General features: G+C 39.8%; 1 protein-coding gene across 1 annotated transcript; it reads left to right on the forward strand.

Moving 5' to 3' along the window:
- bspry (B-box and SPRY domain containing) lies at nucleotides 1–6398 on the forward strand. The gene is made up of 6 exons (XM_052591417.1): nucleotides 1–664; nucleotides 1639–1737; nucleotides 2028–2258; nucleotides 3605–3630; nucleotides 3721–3845; nucleotides 5176–6398. Exons 1-6 carry the CDS (start codon nucleotides 272–274, stop codon nucleotides 5709–5711), a joined length of 1410 nt encoding a protein of 469 aa, XP_052447377.1. The 5' UTR covers nucleotides 1–271; the 3' UTR covers nucleotides 5712–6398.
- The last annotated feature ends 18064 nt before the right edge of the window (nucleotides 6399–24462 follow it).

A 24462-nucleotide genomic window follows, 5' to 3' on the forward strand; every position in this document is an offset into this window, starting at 1 on the left:
GATAGATAGATAGATAGATAGATAGATAGATAGATAGATAGATAGATAGATAGATAGATAGATAGATAGATAGATAAACTTAATTTCAGACTTGCGCACTCTACAACCTCTCCACTTCCGTGTAATACACCTGCGACAGGTAGGCAGGGCTCTAAAACAGGATACACCTGCGCTACGGGTATTTTACAGTACATACATCAACGAAACCAGACGAGCCATTCGTGTTTTATTCTGCTAAAAGTAACTAACCATATTATTATCTCTCGGTGCCATGAGTACGGAACATAGACTTTGTGAATTGACAACGGTGTCCTTGAATGTCAATGACCCGGAGACTACTTCTCAGTTGGACGACCCTTCTAAACCTCAAGATCGAGTAAATATATGTGGAGGCAGTGGGCAGTCTTTACACACCAATGGCACAGTAAACGGAGAATCATCGACAAAACCTTTGCGCAAATTTGAGAAATCGGAGAACCATGTAGGCAGCGGTGCAGCCTCCTTATCGGCTTCAGGCGAAGCGAAACTGTGTCCAGTACATGAAGGCGAATTACAGTTGTACTGCAGTACAGAAGGAAGACTGGCCTGCTCGAAATGTGTTTCGGATGGATCTTGTCAGGGTCACACGGTGACAGAGCTGGTTACTCGGGCAACTGTAGTAAGGGTGAGTCACAATTAGTTAAATAGCCTATAATACATAATAAATAAGTTTCAATGTACAAAACATAACTAAGCAATAAACAATTAATAATAAAATAACACGTTCGCTATTCCCTTAAAATAAATTTCTAATGTTATAATAATTTTATTTTGAATTGCAATTAGGCCTACTTATGTGGAGGGCGTGGTTAGTTTCGTTATGTCAGTAACGTGACACACCGGGATGAAGAAACGCTACTTTTTATTATTAGGCCTATTATTATTATTATTATTATTATTATTATTATTATTATTTGATCACTGGAATCAGATCATTGCCTTTGGTAATTAAGTTTCTATCTATTCCCTTTTACAAAGTATGATTTAAAATTTTCTGTCAGTAACCATGCTGTTGAACGTTTTATTATTATTATTAATTCGTTTTGCTTTGCAAATTTTTTTTTATTCCCACGAACTTATTTCCTAACACATTATACTATATATATATATATATATATATATATATATATATATATATATATATATATATATATATATATATACTAATATATATTAGTAGAATCTGTATTTAAGTGCAGTGCTGTTTCTTGTTTACAATTTACAAAATACTTGCAAAGCTCAAACCAACACTAGACTCACTTGTGTTATATACACTGGCCATAAAAAGTATTTGACATCATTAGAAAATATAAAACCAGACAGCCTTTTTTTATTTATTTTTTCAGGCACAAACATTTTAAACTGGGAAAAAAGACCTTGAAATGAAATCCAGACATTTGTGCTTCCAATTACAATTGAAAACCCATATACATGATATGTGTTGTCTGTGTGATCAAGCATTTCCTCAATACTTTCATATACCCTTTTTTTCAACAATAGACACATTCAGATCATATCCATGCCTTCATATACCACAAACATATTACTAAACTGCTCTTATGTGAGTTTTCTTCTTTGTTTTTTCTTTGTTTTAAACAGAATCAGTTGGTGGATGTCTGTGAAAAAATGCAGCTGCAAGCCCTGCGGATCGAACGATTCATTGACCGTACGCTTACAGCGAGAGAGAAAGCTGTACAGGTACCTGAAGATTTCACTAATTCGTCTGGACAGCTATGAAACACAGTGGCAATGCTTACAAAATGCACTGTATTATTATGATTTTTTTTTTACATTTATGAATTATTTTATTGAACATAATTAGTTATTGGGCTGTGATATTTTGGACATGGTAATCTATTCTGTGTGACTTTAAATTATTTTTTTATGTACCTGGTGTTAAAACATTACATCCTTGATGTTCAGATGAACTGACGTTATAACAGTGTAATATTTTGATGTAATTGCCTCTTGTGCTGTTTAATTGATAGACAGATGCAAACAGCGCAAGGGAACGTGTGTTGGCTCAGGTGAATGTGGTTCGTGAGGCTCTTGAGGAGGAGGAGCAGCGTCTCCTAGAGGCCATACAGAGAGAGGAGGAGCGAGTGGAGCAGTGCCTCCTAACTCAGAGAGCACACTGGACTCACACTCTGGAGAAACTCACACACACACGCACCAGCCTGGTTCACACACTCACACACTCGACAGATACCATGATTGTGGTGAGTGAATGAAGAAGCCTGGGGGGTAAAAATACAGTGAATTTGTGCAATTTGTGCAAATATAAAGTATGGATCCTTTGTCAACACTTTACACATTTAACAGTTCAAAGAATTTGTCATATTAAAGAATTAGAAAGTAATATTATAATATTTATTATAGTCTTTTTTTTTTGTTTGTTTGTTTTTTTGCATTATGCTCATGAGACCCAAGAATATACTTTTTTTCCTCAGTAGTGGTCATTATATTTTTGTGAATTTCTCTGAGAACTTGCATGTCACAGTTTCAAGTCTGGATGTCCTGTACAGAGCACATTTCAGGGCTTTTTAAAGATACAAAATGTTTGGAAGTTTCACCCCCTCTCCTTGGGCACTGATGTAGTGATCAAATTAAAAAAAGTTATGGAAATATGATAATATGTTGTAATTATCATTTAAATCTGACTAATTTGTTATCTCTTTGTAAAATCAACATCTCACGAAAATGTCATTGGGTTTCAAATCAAAATATGAATTTATGTTATAAAACAGGACATTGATTTCATACATGTGCACTGTAGAAGGACGAAACACATGTTTATTACGCATTTTTGGAGACACAACAAAAGAAAAGAGAAATAAATACAATTTCAATATTCCTATGAAATATTAGAAATTATGAAAATCTTGCCAATTATTACACCCATTATTACCCTTCTTTTTTCATTACATGTTGCCCCAAGAAAACATGAATATGCAAATTAGATAGTGTTTATATTGTATACAGTGGGAAAATCTGTTTATGGACACACATACTGCATAAAGCAAAATGGTATATAAAATTATTCTATAATATCTTTCATAACATAGTTGAGAATCATTCCTGAAAGTCCTGAAAAAAAAAATCTTGAAACCTAAAATTTTATTGGTTTTATTGAATTTTGGGATAAAATACTGACATTCTTAATAAAACTTACCACAGAAGAGGTGATCTCATCACACATTTTGTGAGGTAAAAAAACCCCTGTTTAATCACATTTATTTCAGTGCTCAAACTTATTTAAGAAAACAAATCATTTGTCAGGGTCCAGGACACACTTCGAATATATTAACATATAATTGACATTTCTGTACAGTTATAAATAGAACAAAACATTTTTTAAAAAGTTAATAGCAAATACTATATACTTAAAATAATTAGCAAAGTACCTCAAACTTCTGAATCAGTTTCATAGTTTTTCAGTCAGTTTCTGAAAACTATTATATTTAGATGTTCATAATCAATTAATAATATATTCATGTGATTAATTATATTTGTGTGATCACTGATTGTTGTATTTTTTATCGTTTTTATTTATTTATTTATTTAGAGCTCCAATGAGGAAATAAATGACAGGTAATTTCAGTTTGCAAATAAATGCAATAATATGCCCACATAAATATAGAAATGAGATATGATAATTGATTGTGTACTTGACTGTGCTAGAATCGAGGATGCGGAGGGTGCTGGTGAACCTAGAGACACTGAACAACTGACTTTGAACAGAAACTGCAGTGACAGTAAACTCATGGTGGGTTTATGGGCCAGTGCATTACTGCTAGGATCATCTGGTAAGTGCATTTCCATTTACACAAGACAGGATTTAATTTAAGATAGATTCATTATATCATATGCTCACCATACTCGTGGTTTTCAAATGTTCTGTTGCCACAGATTCCCGAATTTGATGACCCATTTTCTGTAGAATAAATAAATAAATAAAATAATAAAATTTATTATACATGGGTGGGCAACCCATTTAAGAACTACTGCAAAAGGCTGAGCAGAGCAAATTTAACTTCATCCATGGAATAAAGTCTCCAAAATCAACAACAGTTGCTAGTTTTGCGGCAACTCATGAGATAATTAAGTGTGGAAAGCCATTCATAGACGGAGAATATATGAAAGAATCATTCATTCATCATAGTTTCTTTCTGTTTTTACAGCTGATGAAGGTGTTTGGATTGACACCGAAATGTCTTGTTTAGCTTTTTATTCATTTAAAGGTTAAATATGTTTTGCGGCTCCAGGCAAATTTTATTTGGTGGGAGAACAGCAAAAATGGCTCTTTTGTTTGAAAAGGTTGCAGACCCCTGTGCTATACCCATTCATATTGTGAATAATACTAATATTATAAATATGCATAAAATAACATTTGGAAAGTAGTTACTTTCTATTTAGTTGCATCATCAAGAATACTGTTAGATATATAAACCTGAAAAAAACACGAATTGTGGCAGAACAAAATCATTCTTTCAAAATAGTCACAATCAAATTTGTCCAGAAAGTGTGTTCCATTTGCTGATTATTTAAATATTATAAATATATTTGTATTAATATTAAACATATTAACCATTTTTAATTGCTTTATTCTTGAATTATTTATAATTTTTTATGTTTTAATTATACATAAATAATATTGTTTTCAGTTCATCTTAATATATATTTTCTGTTTTTATACTGTCTATAACTTTTCTGTTGACCACTTATCACCTTCCTTTAGCCCCCTTCAGTTCCCCAGACCTGCCTACAGAATGCTTATACTGAAAAAAAAGGTTTAAAAACAATATTCACTCAGAAATGTGTAGTACATTTTACAAACAAAAAAAAGGCAAGTAATTCATTGAATTAAACATGAAACTTTGAAGTAGAAAAACTTTTTGTAAAATGTACTCCAATCATATCTACAATGTACAGTCTACATTACAGTATTTAATTTTTGCAGAGTACATATGCATTCCTGATAGGTAAAATCAAGTCTTAAAGTTCTCAATTTAATAACTACGTAAGCATGGTCAGTGTACTGTAATATTTTAAAGCACTGGCATTCTACATCCCTTACATTCAACTTCAAATTATCTTGCGCCTAACATCTTCTTAACTTGTCATTCTTTTCTTTAGCCAAAAGATTTACTGCACTACACTTTGAAGCTCAGACGGTCAGTCCTCTTCTCTCCCTCTCCAGTGATCAGAGCACCTTAACTTTCCTGCCCAAACGTCAGCGTCAGTCACCGCCCTATGACCCATCACGCTTCGACAGCTGGCCTAATGCCCTCTGCTCCCCACCTATGTCCTCTGGCACTCACAGATGGGTACTTGACGTGGGCATGAGTGCTGCCTTTAAAGTGGGTGTATGCTATTCCAGCATAGAACGCAAAGGGTCCGGCAATGCTGCACGACTGGGCTACAATAAAAAATCATGGGTGCTCTCGCGTTATGATGGAGACTTGTCTTTCTGTCACGATGGATGTAACGTGGGTATCACAGTGGCTAAGAAGCTCAAGAGAGTGGGACTGCTGCTGGATTGGCCCAGTCAGACCCTGCTGTTCTATGATCCTGAATCTATGTCTGTGTTGCATGTAGTCAGACATGCTTTCAGTGAACCGCTGCAGGCCGCCTGCGCTGTGGCTGATCAGAGCATCTCTATAGTGCACTGAACATCCAATGAATGTTAATGAAGGCACTGAAGATCCAGAGGACTTGAAGGAATAGTGGATGTGACATTATGCAATGTCATTTGAACCAATGATCATTCAAAAAATATTTTAACAGTGCCATTGAAGACCAATTTATCCAAAGGGAAGAGAAAGTGTGATAATATGAATCACATTGCTTAGTTTTAAAGAAGCTAATTTGCCTTACTTTATAGGATTTTGCAAATCTACAAGCATATGACATTGCCATCTTTTTATATTTATAAATTATTTAAATAATTTTATGCTCCATCTCTTTCAAAGTATTTCATGTTTATGTTAAAAATAGTGCAATTATTAACAGTTCTTAACAAAAAAAAAATAGTGCAATTATTGTTGACTGTTTGTATTTATTATCGGCACATCATATAAAATAGTTGCATTTGTCTGTGACAGTACCCAACTGGTACTGATATGGCTGACATTGATATTTGATACTATATTCTAGTTGAGTTTTCATGTGATCGCATGAGAATCATGGCTCTGATAGCGGAACAATTGTCATGTAAAAATCTTGGGGAAATTAAATTTACATTATCAGATTTACACATGGTTATTGACAAATCTGTAATAAATAACAATGTTCTGACTTTTTTTCTGAAAATGTATGTGATGTATTCATGCAATAAAATATGGACTGAAATAGTAAAACCAGTTTTTGTTATCTCATCTTAATAATTCTAATTCATTATATCAAATTTTATGGTTTGTGGGGAAAACACAATAAATTGCAGATTACCTTTAATCACAGTAGAATCTACCCTCCTAAACTTAATATTAGGATTAAATAAAAATGTATTAAGAGAGCGTCTAAATTTACTCTCAAGACATTCCAGCTCTTGAAAGCTTTTGAATACAGACCTGTGAGAGGTTCCTGAGAGATTTTATTTAAGCGTTGTATCAGAAATATTGATTTTTGTATTTTAATTTTTTTGGGGATGCATTTTCCTTTCACTAATTTATACATTTCTGTTGTAATATTATGGTACTTCTATCACAAACTTAGGACCAAATATAGAACCCGTGAAAAACAGACATTTCCAACGATATGTATTTTGGCAATAAGTTTTAATCATAAAATTTTGTACATTTTGTAATATGACCACTAGGGGGAGAAGCCCGCTAAAAGATTTTAAAGTTCAATTGGCATTTCCATGGTAACACAATGGCTAATTTGAAAACAGTCTTCACAAGATGAATTGTGAGTTTTTAAGATTTGAAATTATATCTAATTTACGATGATTCCTAAAATATAGTACCTTCCGATTAAAACGCCACTGTACCCACTAGATGGAAGCACAGTACAATATTCATTTCCTTCTGGTTCAACAGAGGACTTTCCTCAAGGTGCAGAAAATTTGAAATGGATGCAAAATAAATGTTATATTATAGTAATTTTTATTTATGTTTATGTTGCTATGCATCTTTATGTTTATTGTTATCTGAATGCAGAATACTGCACAGTTTTTCATTAATTCATTTATTCATTCACCTTTATTTACATAGTGCTTTAAACAAAATACATTGCGTCAAAGCACTGAACAACATTCATTTGGAAAACAGTGTCTCAATAATGCAAAATGATAGTTAAGGCAGTTCATCATTGAATTCAGCGATGTCATCTCTGTTCAGTTAAATAGTGTCTGTGCATTTATTTGCAATCAAGTCAATGATATCACTGTAGATGAAGTGACCCCAACTAAGCAAGCCAGAGGCGACAGCCGGAAGGAACCGAAACTCCATCGGTGACAGAATGGAGAAAAAAACCTTGGGAGAAACCAGGCTCAGTTGGGGGCCAGTTCTCCTCTGACCAGACGAAACCAGTAGTTCAATTCCAGGCTGCAGCAAAGTCAGATTAGTTTTTAATTTGCACTGTAAATTATATTAATACTTATTTGCTTTGAAAGACAAATACAATGTCAAAACAAAGCATAAGTATAAATTACTGAGGGAGATACTCTTAAAATTAAAATCTTAAAATTAAAATTAGTATCTTGCAACAATATTTCTAAAGGAACTATTCTGTCATAACTTCCAAGTATTTCATTAATCAGGCCATAAAATGTTAATTATTATAAAAAAAAAAAATAAAGATGTCAGTTTCGTTCATGTCCTGGTTTAATTCCAATGTATTAGGAACAAAGAACATTCTAGCATCAAGTGTGTTCCTATAATCCTATAAATCAACAGTGAATAGATTTCAACAAAATGTTTTTTTTAAACTCTCTTCATCTTCTTCCTGAAAAACCTAATTACTTCACTAGTAATGCCATAGGATTTTTTTACACTGTTACATGACTTTTGTTTTTAAGCATTGTTTCTCATCATAGGAGGAAGAAGGAAAATGTGATCTTTGTTACCAATAGGATGTATGTAGGTTCCTTGTGGGGATTTCCCACAAGCTAATATTTCAGTTAGACCATGAGTTTGAGAATTTATTCTTGCTGAATGGGATCAGATTGACAGGTGGTGGCTCAATGTTCAACTCATGTCTCAGTTCATCAAGGTCCTGCTCCCAGGCTTTCATAGTTCCAGAGACTGAGCCAGCAACTGTAGACGGCTGACTCCAACATATAGAGACAATATCAAATTTTACTTAGTTAAAGGTAAAATAACAAATACTATCACAATTTGAAAAAAAAAATTGCATTAGGGTAAACAACAGTTTAAAGAATAAGGTTTGTAAAATATGCGAAATAAGATGGATGTTTAAAAAATATACAGAAATGTATGTTTCTTTCCTTTGATTTTAAGCTGAAATATGATAGGAAAGTATGATTTAAGCATGATATGATGTTTTTAAGAGGTTCATCCATAATATTTTTATGGCAAAAATTAAATCAAATGAATGTAGTAGAAATACGTTTTACATTTATTGCCCAAATATGTCATACTCTAAAACTGGTCAAAGTGTACAGTATTAGATGAAAGCAAAGAATGACAGGTCATCATCATAATGAAACCTTCAATAATGATCATAATGAAAGAAGAACATAAGAGGGGGAAATACTCAGCGAGGACACATGATAGTTGTATTAATTTCCACAGAAGGGGACATACAGATTTACTTCATGTGTTTAAGTTTTACAGTTTGAGATGTAGCAACTCCGTAATTAATATTATGACTGAACATATTTCAGCACTTAATTCAAAGAATCACTTTGTCATACATTTAAATGATTTGAATGTGTAATTAGTTGCATATCTACATAATTGAATCTTCTGATTTCATTACAACTTAACCTCTTCAGACTGCATCTGTCATTTTGTCAGTTACCACAGACAATAATGTTGTCTCACAATAATGTTAATCACTTTGACACTGTCAATTTACAATCAAAGTTTATGGTTCAAAACATTTTAGTTTGCCAGAATATCTCTGATGCAGCATTTAATTTACACAGAACTAAAAGCTTTTGAGAGATAGGCATAGGCATAGGTATAAAACAAATGGAAAATATAAACACAAAAGTTGACATATTTTGTTACGGTATCAAACACTCACCTAGCATATTGGTGGGCATACTAAGCAAAGAATGCAACAGGTCATGGACCTCACGATATCGCTGCATGACATACGCTAGCTCCACATCATCCACAAACTTTACATCAGCTCTTGTGTCTGAAGTGACTTTATGAAAAAAGTTTATAACAATTGTTAATTTGACCTATTTGCAAATGATACATTTTCATTTGTTTTACATTTTCTTCTAGGAAACATAGATACTCTCTTCCTAAAGCCCCATCTGGCAAAGCAGACATTCAAGGGAGGTCTAATGTAGATAGACAGATCCTTTGGATGCTCTCTAGAGACAAAATTTGAACATAAAGGTAGTTGTAAAAAAACAAGTTTAAATTAACAATGAGATTTGATGTCCAGTATGAATGATGGATGCTGAAACTGTTTTAACAGTAGTCAATGTAAACAGATGAGACATACATGAGAATAGTGTAACCTTCAGGGTCATTTCTCATCCGATCCCTTAACTTGATCAGTGTGTTAATAAGATTCCAAACATGTAGTTGCAGCTATCTCTCTCTCTCTCTCTCTCTCTCTCTCTCTCTCTCTCTCTCTCTCTATATATATATATATATATATATACATATATATATATATATATATATATATATATATATATATATATATACTTTATTATTTTTTATATATATATATATATATATATATATATATATAGAGAGAGAGAGAGAGAGAGAGAGAGAGAGAGAGAGGAATAGGGATAAGAGATAAGTAAATAAAAATAAAGGAAAAAAGGAATTAAGTATTATATAATGTATCCTTTGAAACTTTTTTCTTACTAAACCGAACTGACGATAAAGAACATCTTGGTTACGTATGTAACCCTCGTTCCCTGAAGAAGGGAATGGAGACGTTATGAATGGGATCTCGCCCGAGAGCCCAATCACCTTCGAGTGGTACAAAACGAGCCAATGGTACACAAAGTACCTTGGTCTGCGGAATTTGCATCGCGAGCTCCGCCCCGCAGAGCGGGTATATAAGGAGCAACGCGAGCAACTTGCATTCAAGTCTTCGCTGAGGAGCCGAGCCAGTGACCCGGCCGTTCAGCGGAACAGCGATGTAGCAAGGGGACGTAATGTCTCCGTTCCCTCCTTCAGGGAACGAGGGTTACATACGTAACCAAGACGTTCCCTTTCAGTCGGTCACGTTCGACGTTACGAATGGGGTCCCTTACAAAACGGCACATGGCTGTCTTCCAGCGACCCATGTGAGTGATAGCACCCTGTCATGAGGCCAGCACGAGTGAGGGCCTATGGCTCACACAGAATACACCGGGTAGCATATTCCAGCTGGACATATGCAAGCAGGCTGCCTGACCGTGGGAGGACTTACAGAAGGCAGGTATACCAAGGTGGTGATACATAAGAACTCTACCCAGCCTGCAGGGTGGAAGTTTCAACAACAGAGCTGGCAAGGGGCTTGCCAAGGGAAAGACACATGCTGCGGAGAGACTTACTGTGGACATACACACGTGGGATTACCCAGAAAAGGGGAATCACAACACATGGAGGCACCTAGTCCCACACAGGGCTGACCAAAGGGCATGTGCGGAGTGCGGGCACTCATCTGACTCCAAGTAGCAAAGAGGGCATGAGAAGGCGAAGCATTCTTGAGCCGTCTTTGCATGGAAACTGGCAAGGGAAGAGGAGAACAAGAGCGGTGAGGAAGCACGTCGCCAACTGTCGTTCATGGCCTCTTGGGATCCGGAGGTAGAGGAAACAGCTCTTTTAGTGAAGGTTTGGGTACCACCGGCCGAAGGGCCAGTGGCGGAACAAAAAGAAAATTAGAACAAAGGATTCTCCCCTGGCCCTCCTCCGGGGGAAGGAGTGGTCCTGCTACCATCTCCTGATGACCTGACGTCTCCAACTCCAGAGACGAAATGCCGCTTGGCCTGGCGTTTAGCAGAATTAGGGGCAGAGACGGGTTGCCCCGCCCTTCTGCGGCCATCTCCTCTCTGCGGCGGGGGTGAAGGCTGCTGCTGTGGCCGAGCGGGAGTGGAGGAGGCCGCAGGGAGGCGCCCTCGGCGATGAGCAGGCTGAGGCGGTTGCGCCGGCGGGGTGGAAGCAGCAGTAGGCCGCCGGGGCAGGATGTGTCTGATGGCCTCAGACTGCTTCTGGGCGGCAGAGAACTGCTGGGCAAAGCTCTCTACCACGTCGCTGAAGAGGCCATCCTGGGAGACCGGGGAGTTGAGGAACTGAGTGAGCCCAATCAGACTCCCTCATGTCTGCCAGGTTCAGACATAGGTGGCGTTCCTGGACCACCAAAGTGGACATCACCTGACCCAAGGAGCGTGCAGTGACCTTCATCGCCTGGAGAGTGAGGTCAGTAGCAGTGCACGCCTTCTGCAAAACCCCTGGGTCAGCACTGCCCTCGTGCAGCTGCCAGAGCAGCTTGGCCTGATAGACCTGAAGTAAGGCCATGGCATGCAGGGCAGAAGCGGCCTGGCCCGCAGCTCTGTAAGCCTTGGCCACAAGCGTGGATGAGAACTTACAGGCCTTGGAGGGCAGCTTGGGACTACCATGTCAAGTGGAGGCGCTCTGTGGACACTGTTGCATCGCAACAGAATGCTCCACCGGGGGAATCCCAGCATACCCCTTGGCCGCCCCGCCATCGAGGGCAGTGAAGGTGGAGGAAGTACCAGAACGGTTTCGGGCAGTTAAAGGTGCCTTCCATGAACTAGTTACTTCCTGGAGCACTTCCGAGAAGAAAGGAACCGGAGGGGGGTGCTGGCAAACCACATGAGCTGCCCCCAGGAACCAATCATCCAGCCTCGAGCACTCGGGACAGGGCGGAGGATTCCACTCAAGCCCGATGCTCTCCGCTGCCCGGGAAAGCACGACCGTCGGGACAGGGCGGAGGATTCCACTCAAGCCCGATGCTCTCCGCTGCCCGGGAAAGCACGACCGTCAGCTCGGGATCGGACTCGGACAACGCTGGCACTCCCAAGGAAGGCAACGCAGCCGAACCCTCATCTCCCGAGGACTCAAGCCCGCCTTGTGAAGCGGCGATCGACATACAGTCCTCTCCGCAAGCCCCGAATGAGATGTCGGGAGCCTGAGAGGGTCCAGCAAACTCATCCGGGAACTCAACCGGCTGCGGCGTATATGAGGGGGGTGTGGCTGGAAGCCCAGACACGTGACACAGCGATCGTGACCGTCACGAGGAGTGATGTATGTACCGCACCCAGAAACACACGGGCGAAATGACATCTTTAAAAAGACGCAAATCGGCCTGTATCTCTTTTGTGAGAGAAATTGCTCTTTCAGAGGTGTATATATATATATATACTCTACAAATTGTGAGTAAAAAAGGAATGGAATAATTTACAAATCTCATAAACTTATATTTTATTCACAATAGAATATAGATAACATATCAAATGTTGAAAGTTAGACATTCTGAAATGTCATGCCAAATATTGGCTCATTTTGGATTTCATGAGAGCTACACATTGCAAAAAAACTCGGGACATATAGCAATAAAAGCCGGAAAAGTTAAATTTGACCAATTTGCAACTTATTAGGTCAATTGTCAACATGATTGGGCATGAAAAGAGCCTCTCAGAAGTCAAGATGGGCAGAGGATCACCAATTCCCCCAATGCTACGGCATAAAATATTGGAGCAATATCAGAAAAGTGTTTCTCAGAGAAAAATTGCAGAGAGATGGAAGTTATCATCATCTACAGTGCATAATATCATCCAAGATTCTGAGAATCCGTGATCTTCGGGCCCTTAGACGGCACTGCATCACATACAGGAATGCTACTGTAATGGAAATCACAACATGGGCTCAGGGATACTTCCAGAAAACATTGTCGGTGAACACAATCCACCATGCCATTCGCCATTGCTGGCTAAAACTCTATAGGTCAAAAAAGAAGCCATATCTTAACATGATCCAGAAGTGCAGGTGTTTTCTCTGGGCCAAGGCTAATTTAAAATGGACTGTTGCAAAGTGGAAAACTGTTCTGTGATCAGACGAATCAAAATTTGAAGTTCACTCAGTTCAGAACTCAGTACTCAGTTCAGAAGCCTGAGTCTTTGATTGTATGGGGTTGCATAAGTGCGTGTGACCTTGCATTTTCCTACATGGAAATGCCAGATGACATACTGCATCAATCACAACATCATGGCTGCATAGAAGAAGGATCCGGGTACTGAAATGGTCAACCTGCAGTCCAGATCTTTCACCCATAGAAAACATTTGGCGCAGCATAAAGAGGAAGATGCAATAAAGAAGACCTAAGACAGTAGAGCAACTAGAAGCCTATATTTGACAAGAAAGGGACAACATTTCTATTCCTAATCTAGAGCAATTTGCCCAGATGTTTGAAGACTGTTATAAAAAGAAGAGGGGATGCCACACAGTGGTAAACATGGCCTTGTCCCAACTTTTTTGAGATGTGTTGATGCTTATTTTTCCCTTAAAAATATACATTTTCTCAGTTTAAACATTTGATATGTCATCTATGTTGTATTCGGAATAAAATATTGAAATTTAAAACTTACACATCATTGCATTCTGTTTTTATTCACAATGTATACAGTGTCCCAAATTTTTCGAATCGGATGTGTAGATAAAACAACAGAAACATAAAAAATTATCAATGAAAACCATTTTATTAAGAAACTGGCTGTATTAAAATACAGTATGTGGGTACAGAGTGCAGGAGAAAGAAAAAAATGTAGAAGGTTGACACTAATGTAAATATGACAAAATGACTTGCTAATTAATGTTACGGCATCATCTAGCAAAATTTTATGACTTTTCGAGCAGGCTTCAGTTACTTTGCATTGAAAGAAGCTGGCAACATTAAGTGAGTCAACTAATACAATACTTTTAAAATTGCTGATTCATTCAAAAATGAACAAGGTATTGAAATTAATTTAACTTTGAACGCCTCTTTATAAGGCTTGATCAGCAATCAATGTGTCACAAGGGTAATGCAGAATCTGATATTTCACTTCACAGAGAACAATGTCATTGATTCAATGCTTTGAACTGCACTGACGTCAGTCATGGAAAATCCCCTTAAACAATGAAAGGATGCTGTCAAAGATATTGCTTTCATCAAGTCGAATCAAGTCACCTCATGTATAGTGCTTTATACAATACTGATTGTCTCAAAGTAGCTTTACATTGTCAAACAGGAAAATAGTTTATCAATAATGCAAGAGGACAATAACAAAGAGTAATTTCTCAGCTGAAGTCAGCTGATTGATGATTCACTGATGTCATCATCCAGTTCTCTTCCAATAGTGTCTGTGCAATCAGTCAAGTGTCCCCAACTAAGCAAGCCAAAGGCAAAAGTGGCAAGGAACCAAAACTCCATAGATCACACAAATAGAGAAAAAACCTTGGGAGAAACCAGACTCAGTGGGGGGGCCAGTTCTTTTCTGGCCAAATGAAACCAGCATGTTGTGAGACACGAGTCAGATTGTGTAGAGGACTTGTCTATTTTTCCGTGGTCTTGTGCCGATTGTTGTCAAGGTAACGAGGTCTTCACAGGGGATCTGTCTTTCGGGCGCAGCTAGTTGACATGGTCTCCACTGAAATTCACTGCCATTCTTCTTTGTAGCGAGTACATCAGGTTTTATGGGACGCGTTCCAGATTCCAGTTGACCTAATTAATGCAGCCTAACAATCCTTTAACATCACCTGCCAACTGATAGAAAATATCTATCTATATCTATCTATCTATCTATCTATCTATATATATATATATTAAATGTATGACTTGATCTGACAAGTATGGACACAAATAACAGGCTCAGTCAATCTCTCTCTCTGTTTAGTGCAAATGAAACCAATGGTATACAGTATCTAATGCCGTGTCTCCATCAAAATTACTAAATTAACTAAATTAAAAGTTAAAATCCACCCCCCCCCGCCCCCCCCCCCCCCCAGACCTGTTGCTTTCTACATTTCCCTGCGGTCTAAAGTACCAGGAATATTAGGCAATAGTCTAGTGAAGTAGGTCTGCTCGTGTTTCGCAATACAAAGTACACTGATTTTGAACTTGCATTCAACTCGGGATCATGATGTCCGCGACAACACAAAACCGGTAATTCTGCAAACAGCAGAGTGCTTGATAACATCAGCTCGCCTTGATTACTGCAATCAAGTAATGTACTAAGTTCAGGGAAATGTGTATATGTACAGCCATTACAATAAAATGAAAATAAAAAAGGTAAATTGATATAATATTTCATTTCATTGTAATGGGTGCACACATACACATTTCCTGTTAGACCCAAAATGAATGATATTTTATGTTTAACCACTAAAGAGACATCAGAGCCAGTGGCACATATCAGAAGAACTAGCACTGAGCTCATGTATCAGATCGCGTGCAACTCACATTTTTAAATAGGTGCTGTCTTTATAAATTAACCACAGATTTGAGTTTTAAACAACTACATTCTCACCTGAAATACTTTTAAAATTACATTTCATGACACAATAACAGTAAAATTTTGAAAATTATCTGAATAAATGGTGGTTGAAATCACAATGCTGCTTAACCAACCGGCATGTTTAGTGCCCAAGTCCCACCCCTGAAAGTTCCGCAACTTTGAAAAAGTACTACCTTCGCCAGCAGGGACTTTCTGAGGGGCTTTTTTTTTTTTTTTTTTACCCGGAACTTTTTTATTTTATTCCTGGTTCCTGCGGTGTAAACACACCGAGTAGGGGCCCAAAGTCACAGGCCCAAAATGACAGTTAAAGGCACTTCATCATTGAATTCAGTGATGTCATCATCTAGGTCAGTTCAGTTTAATTAGTATCTGTGCAACCATTTGCAATCAAGTCAACGATATCACTGTAAATGAAGTGTCCCCAACTAAGTAAGCAAGAGGCGGCAGCGGCAAGGAACCAAAACTCCATCAGTGACAGAATGGAGAAAAAACCTTGGGAGAAACCAGTCTCAGTCAAGGGGCCAGTTCTAATCTGACCAGACAAAACCAGAAAGAATGATTATAAATAATTTGCCGAATTAACATCTGCTTCCACAAGTGAGACTCATAGAATTCATGAAATATTCCAGAGAATCTCTAATATGGACAAAGACATCCTCTATCCCTGTCACTAAATAAAATCACTAGCTCCCAAGCTCATGAATCAGTATATTGTGTACACAAATTCTGTAACTGTTAATGGGTTACTCCACCCAAAAATTAACATTTTGTCATTAATCACTTACCCCCTTGTTGTTCCAAACACCTAATAGCTTTGTTTGTCTTCGGAACACAATTTAAGATATTTTGGATGGAAACTGGAAGACTTGTGACTGTCCCATTAACTGCCAAGTAAATTACACTGTCAAGGTCCAGATAAGGATGAAAGACATCATCAGAAATGTCCATCTGCCATCAGTGGTTCAACCGTAATGTTATTAAGCTACGAGAAAACTTTTTGTACACAAAGAAAACAAAAATAACAACTTTATTCAACAATTCATCTCTCCACATCACCATAGTGCCATTTTGGAGAATATCCACTGAATGCAGGCAGTGTACACTCTTCAAAGCGTAAATACATGTAGAAAATATATCCTTGTGGTGTTGCTGACACAGGAGAGCATATGCTGCTTGAGTTCAGAGGATGGTCTCCAATATGGTGATGCGAAGAGACAAATTGTTGAATAAAGTCATTATATAAAAAATTTACTTTACACAAAATTTCTGTTTTTTTGATCCTGACACAAAATGACCAACTACCTTTAAAGGGTTAGTTCACCCAAAAATGAAAATAAGCCCATAAATTACTTACCTAGAAGTCATCATTGGTGTATATGACTTTCTTCTTTCATATGAATCCAGTCAGAGTTATTTTATTTAAAAAAACTGCTAGATTAAATTACGTTTTCGATATGGATATTTTTCTTACAAAAACGCATTGATTTGCTACAGGAGGCCTTTGTTCACCCCCCAGACCCGTTTGGGGCACTTTTTTTAATGGATGAGCTTTTTATTAAACAGCTTGAAAGATCAAAAACAATTTTTATGTTAGTTGGTCATTTTGTATCAGGATCAAAAAACTGTGAAATAAAATTTTCTATAAAGCTTTTAGTAGTTATTTAAAATGCATCTGATCTCTTTACACAATAATCTAGAAACAATGTGAATGAACACCACAGCTTAAGCTACAAACTTCGTAAAACAAAATTAATGTCACTGCCAAAACGTTTGACCATGACTGTATAATACCTCTTTCCTCATAGGCTGGAGGTTCAGAACGTGTTCATATCTGTTGCTGCTTCAAAAGCTGGAGACTTAGGACTTGGTATTTATTACTGTCTCTTTCCACTCTCGCCAGAGGCTCAGAACTATGGTGATCTGTTAGTGTCTCTTCCTTTAAAGGACTGAAACTCAGAACAGTTGAGTATGTTGTTGCCTTCCCTGTAACAGGCCAGAGACTCAGAACTCTCTGGATGGTAGACTCAGAATAGTGTATCTGCTAACTTCCCACCCCATTGCAAGACTAAGAACATGGTCATATCTGCTACTGTTTCTCTGGATGAAAGACTCAGAGCAAGGAGTGTCTTTTGGAAGAGTACCTTTATCCGTTTCCAATGAGGAGGAGATTGTTGTTTGCTATCATTTGATAGAAAGATTGCTATCAAATACCACACCTAGGTTGACTGATGATGATAAGTAAGAGTTGCCAATTGCAATCCTCAAGAACCATGTCAATGCTATTTCACTAATGCCAATTTTGTAGTCTACTGAAAAGAATGTTGTGGTCAATAGTGTTAAAGCAGTGCCAAGATCCAGTAGCACTAATAAATAAATACAACCAAGATCGGAATGATAAGAGCAGGTAATTTGTAACTCTGATGAGAGTTCCAGTACTATGATATAGTCTAAATCAGAAAGGATACTGATGCTTTATTTTTGGTTAATTTAGCCAATGTGTTGGATAAATGCCTGGGGTTGTGTTTGATCTCTTCTAAGAGAGACGGAAAGTAAGTAGATATAGCAGTTTTTTTTTTAGCTTTTCTATAAGTAGAAGTACTTTCCCATCATGCAATACAAAATACCTCTAGTTTTGTTTTCTTCCAACTGCACTCCAGGCTGCTCTCTTTAAGGTGCGAGTGTGGTCATTATACCAAAGTGTCAGTTTTTCTTAATCTTCTGTAAGGGAAAAAGAGCAACCATATCTTTAGTGTTAGAAAAGAGACAGTTCATAGTTTCTGTAACAACATCAAGTTTTTCTGAGCTACTGGATATGCTGAGGAATTGAGACAAGTCAGGAAGATTATTTATAAAGCAGTTTTTTTCTGGTAGAAGTGACAGTCCTAAAAATACTTGTAACGAGGATTTGAATTTGCAGCTTCAGCTTTATGAAGTATAAACAAGACTATATAACGATCTTCATAGGGGATGTATCATTAACACTTTTTTCTCTGGCTAATGTTATATGAAGCACCATTACTTATTATACTTCAAACCAGAGTTCTGAGAAATACTGAAAATATGACTATAAATTGTAGCCACACCTCCCCCTTTACCTTTTGGACGTGGCTCATGTTTATAACAGTAACCTTTTGGGGTATACTAATTTTAATTAATGTAGTCATCAGCAATGTTCTTAAACTATTGATCTAGAAAATGAAGAACAAAGAAATGTGCATTAGGTATACTTCGTTTTTTAATGTTTTAAATTAATTTATGAAGGTCGACGGGCACCTGAATTGACTCGGGAAGGTCAACAGGAATCTGACTTGATTCAGGAGGATCAACTGGAACATGACTCGACTCTGGATGGTCAACCGGGAACTGATTCAACTCTGAAAAGTTAATGGGCACCTGACTCAACCCGAGAAGGTCAACAGGAATCTGACTTGATTCTGGACAGTCCACTGGATTTGCCTTCCTCTGCAGTGGCTCCGGGCTGGCGGCCATCTTGTGCAGTGGTGCTGGCTCCGCAGACGTGACGTGACCAGACCAGACCTTTCCTCCTGGCGCAGGGTTGGCAGCCATATTGTGCTGTGGCGCTAGACTGGCGGCCATCTTGGGCGTAGGCGCTGAGCTGGCGGCCATCCTGCACGGTGACACTGGACTGGTGGCCACTTTGTGCTTCGGCGCTGTGCTGGCATCCATCGTGCCCCTTGGTGCTGGGTTGGCAGCCATCTTGTGCTGTGGGCTTGGACTGGCGGTCATCTTGTGTGTTGGCGCTGAGCTGTCGCCATCCTGTACTGGGGCGCTGGACTGGTGGCCACTTTGTGTTTTGGCACTGTGCTGGCGTCCATCTTGCCCCTTGGCGCTGGGTTGCCAGCCATCTTGTGTTGTGGCTCTGGATTGGCTGCCATCTTGTATGTTGGCGCTGAGCTATCGGCCATCCTGCACTGTGGCGCTGGACTGGTGGCCACTTTGTGCTTTGCCGCTGTGCTGGCGGCCATCTTGCCTCGTGGTGTTGGGTTGACGGCCATGCCGCGCAGCGGGGCTGGGTTGGCGGCCATTTTGTGCAGCAGCACAGGACTGGCGGCCATCTTGTACAGCGGTCCTGGTTCGGCCGACTTGCATCTCCTCTCTCCTCTCTGGTCATGAAAATGGCGGCTCCCAACCGAACCCCGGGTCAATGGGAGCCCACATTGGAGATCGCTGCCGGACCTCCTCTCGACAGCTTGCTCCGGAGCGACCTCCCCTGGTCCCCCGGAACACCACTAGGCGAGAGCCCTCAAAACCATTTCTCTCCCGCTTGCTGGCTGGGGATGAAATGGTAGCAGACACACCACTGGATCTTGGGTGATGGAGTCCTTCAGGACTTGAAGTGGGTCACTCACATTGATTAAAGGCCCAACAAAGGTGGTACTTCCTTCACAAGCTGAGGAAATTCAACCTGCCCCAGGAGCTGCTGAAACAGATCTACTCAGCATCATCGAGTCTGTTCCGTGCACATCAATAACTGTCTGGTTTGTTTCAGCTACAAAATCAGAAACCAGAAGACTACAGAGAATTGTTTGGACTGCCGAGAGGATTATAGGTGCTTCCCTGCCCACCTTTCAAGAACTGTGGTTTGCACCACAAAAAGCAGCAATTATATCTTTTAATGTTGACCATGTCATGAGGTAGGAAAAAAAGTTTGCACAGTAACACTAAAACTCTCCTGTTCTTTTATTTATGATTTTTTTTTAAATATAGGCTACGTTATGAACAGAACTGTGCAGTTTCAAACAAACTGAAATACTTAGACATGGATTGAAGGCGGAGCGGTGTTTCTGATCAGTGAAGCGAGGAGCGGAAAATGGTGAACCCAGAGGAGTGATTATTAAATGCTCAGAGCACAGAGGGGAAATTTTTGACACTCCACTCCGCTCATATACTCATATACTACTATCAAGATTAAGAAAAATAGCTCAGAAAATCACTCTCGGTCACTCACAAGAACTCAAGAGTTCTTACTAGAACCAGAAAGTATGACCATATTAGCCCGGTCTTGTCAGCACTGCACTGGCTCCCTATCAAACATTGTATAGATTTCAAAATATTGCTTATTACTTATAAAGCCCTGAATGGTTTAGCACCTTAGTATTTGAATGAGCTCTTGTTACATTATAATCCTCCATGTCCGCTGCGTTCTCAGGCAATTTGATAATACCTAGAATATCAAAATCAACTACGGGTGGCAGATCCTTTTCCTATTTGGCGCCTAAACTCTGGAATAACCTACCTAAAATTGTTCGGGAGGCAGACCCACTCTTGCAGTTTAAATCTAGATTAAAGACCCATCTCTTTAACCTGGCTTACACATAACAAACTAATATGCTTCTAATATCTTAATCCAATAAAGGATTTTTAGGCTGCATTAATTAGGTAAACCAGAACCTAGAAGACTTCCCATGACACTCGATGCACTTTCTACATAATTAGGAGAATGGCATCTACACTAATATTATTCTGTTTCTCTCTTGTTTCGAGGTCACCCTAGCCACCAGATCCAGTCTGTATTCAGATCATAAAGTCGCTGCAGTCACCTGGATCCAGTATACGTATCCAAAGCAGATGGTGGATCGCACCTAGAAAGTACCTCTACAGCCCTGAAAGACAGCGGAGACCAGGACAACTAGAGCCCCAGATACAGATCCCCTGTAAATACCTTGTCTCAGACGACCACCAGGACAAGACCACAGGAAACAGATGATTCTTCTGCACAATTTGAATTTGCTGCAGCCTGGAATTGAAGTACTGGTTTCATCTAGTCAGAGGAGAACTGGCCCCCCAACTGAGCCTGGTTTCTCCCAAGGTTTTTTTCTCCATTCTGTCACCGATGGGGTTTCGGTTCCTTGCCGTTGTCGCCTCTGGCTTGCTTAAGTTGGGGTCACTTCATCTACAGTGATATCGTTGACTTGATTGCAAATAAATGCACAGACACTATTTAACTGAACAGAGATGACATCACTGAATTCAATGATGAACTGCCTTTAACTATCATTTTGCATTATTGACACACTTTTCCTAAAGAATGTTGTTCAGTTGCTTTGACGCAATGTATTTTGTTTAAAGCGCTATATAAATAAAGGTGACTTGACTTGACTTGACAAAGCCAGGAGGGAGACAAAAGCCCACCAGTGTGGCGCAGAAGACCAACATCACCGTGCGGTCGAGACCGAAGCCCACCAGGGCGGTGCAGAAGACCACCACAGCCGTGCGGTTGAGACAAAAGCCCACCAGTGTGGCACAGAAGACCACCACCACCGTGCGGTCAAGACTGAAGCCCACCAGGGCAGCGCAGAAGACCACCACAGTGGGATCGATGGCACAGGAGAGCAAGTCTGGTAAGGTAAGTCTGAAATAGAGAACATGAACAGGTTAAGGGTGGCCTCCGTGGCCCTGAGGAGATGGTAGATGGTCTCCATGGCCATGACAGGGCAGGTGGTGAGTTCCTGGATGGCCTCCGTGGCCACAAAAGGATAAATTGAGCGCTCAGGGAGTTCGGCTGAGATGTGACGAGGCTCTGGAAGCTCCGCAGAGACGTGGAGAGGCTCTGGTAGTTCAGCAGAGTCGTGGAGAGGCTCTGGTAGTTCAGCAGAGACGTGGAGAGGCTCTGGTAGTTCAGCAGAGACGTGGAGAGGCTCTGGTAGTTCCGCAAAGATGTGAAGAGGCTCTGGTAGTTCAGCAGAGACGAGGAGAGACTCTGGTAGTTAAGCAGAGACGTGGAGAGACTCTGGTAGTGCAGCAGAGATGTGAAGAGACTCTGGTAGATCCATGGTGTTTTGACAGGATTCAGGAAGATCAACGGTGACTTGACTCTGCTCATGAAGATCAACGGTGACTTGACTCTGCTCATGAAGATCAACGGTGACTTGACTCTGCTCATGAAGATCAACGATGACTTGACTCTGCTCATGAAGATCGACGGTGACTTGACTTTGCTCATGAAGATCGACGGTGACTTGCCTTTGCCCATGAAGAACACTGGGGACTTGACCTTGCCCATGAAGAACACTGGGGCTTTGTCCTTGCCCATGAAGATCAACGGTGACTTGACTTGACTCCTGAGGTCTAACTGAGGTAGTGCTTAACTCATGATTGTTAATGGTGACTTGACCTGACTCTGGAGTGTTAATGGTGACCTGACTCCACTATGGAGGGGTAATGGTGACCTGACTCAACTCTGGAGTGTTAATGGTGACCTGACTTGACTCTGGAGTGTTAATGGTGACCTGACTCGACTCTGGAGGGTCAACGGTGGCTGTCATTTTGTGCAGAGGCACTGGACCGGCGGCCAACTTGTGCAGTGGCGCTGGGCTGGCGACCACCTTGTGCTGTGGCACTGGGCTGGCAGACATCTTGTGCAGTGGTGCTGGGCTGGTGGTGCTCCTGTCTGGAGACCCCGGTCTAGAGTCGGCCATCCCACCTGGAGAGACAGGTGTGGCTGGGGTATCCCACTGGGACCGATGTTGCAGGCAACCCCCAAAAATCAAAGATCTCCAGCTCATCCATCTCCGCTCAGGCACAGGGTGGTCTAGGCAGGCGTTACAAAAAGTCTTTCAAGGCCGCATCATTATAACCCAATCCTACTGCCAGGGTCCAGAATTCTTGTGCCACACCACCCACCTCATTCCCCTTTTGACGGAGGGGGGTTAATTTTAGGAATCTCCCCCTCCGCTCCTTCATACTAGCTGGGGAATGGATATGAAGTCCCACACTGCTGGATATGGACATGATGGAGTCCTTCTGTAACGATCAATCACAGGAAACGAGAGATCCAGAAGCAGTGTGTTTAATGGGTAATCCAAAATACAGTATCCAAAAAGGCAAGAGGTCATAACCAAGAAATCAGTCCAGAAACAAAACAAACAAGAACAAGAAACTAGAAAACACAAGGAACGCAAGAAAACCGGGTAATGGAAAATAAGGACTCCATCAAAACAGAAAGAGAAAGACTGGTATTTATAGGCAGGATAACAAAGGAAGTGGAGACAGCAGAGTGCAATAACAGCTGTGCAATTAACTGTGATGAAGTGACAAAGCTATGTGGGAATGTAGTGCCTGCGGTGGAGTGCCTATGGGGAAGTGAGACCACTAGTGGACACCCAGGGAAACACAGACCAGACACTGTGACACTTTCTTTAAAGCTTCTTTGAAACAACAGGTTATGAAATGCATTATACAAGTAAATGTGAATTAAACTGAATGGGCCATTGCATTGTTGTTGTCTCCGAGGGAGCGTTGAAAGTTCCAGTGTGATTGTTCATAACAAAATAAATAATAACATTTTAATTATACACACACACACACACACACACACATACACACACACACACACAATAAAACACAACAGGGAAGTATCCACAAAAGTATTCAGCTAATCAACAAACAATGCTCAAAATATCAAAATCAGTTGCACTGGCAGTGAACCCATAAATACACTGCTTAACAATTGCAGTTTGCCCCCCCTCCTCGTCAATTCCCTGCCTTCTTCATGACAGTTATGTTATACATTGCATGCCACATAACGTTACATAACCGAATTTAGCTAACTGCTGAACAATATCCCAATAATAGCAATTAGCATTAGTCTAAAAAACTAAATATAATACCGAAAACACTCGACATGTCAACAAAACGATAACAGAACATCTTCCCAAACACATATCAAGCTTATTTAAAAACCTCGAAACATAAACACTCATTCAAAGTACCTGGAAAGGGGAGATGTAAATAACCAT

Source organism: Carassius gibelio, chromosome A5 (assembly GCF_023724105.1).
Source record: "Carassius gibelio isolate Cgi1373 ecotype wild population from Czech Republic chromosome A5, carGib1.2-hapl.c, whole genome shotgun sequence".
In the NCBI taxonomy this organism is placed as follows: domain Eukaryota; kingdom Metazoa; phylum Chordata; class Actinopteri; order Cypriniformes; family Cyprinidae; genus Carassius; species Carassius gibelio.

Bases quoted from the DNA above. Each gene is read 5' to 3' on its own strand.
- bspry (XM_052591417.1), top strand. From the start codon at position 272: ATGAGTACGGAACATAGACTTTGTGAATTGACAACGGTGTCCTTGAAT. The intron at 3,631-3,720 runs GTAATTTCAGTT...TGACTGTGCTAG, and splicing joins AATGAGGAAATAAATGACAG to AATCGAGGATGCGGAGGGTG. The intron at 3,846-5,175 runs GTAAGTGCATTT...TCTTTTCTTTAG, and splicing joins ATTACTGCTAGGATCATCTG to CCAAAAGATTTACTGCACTA.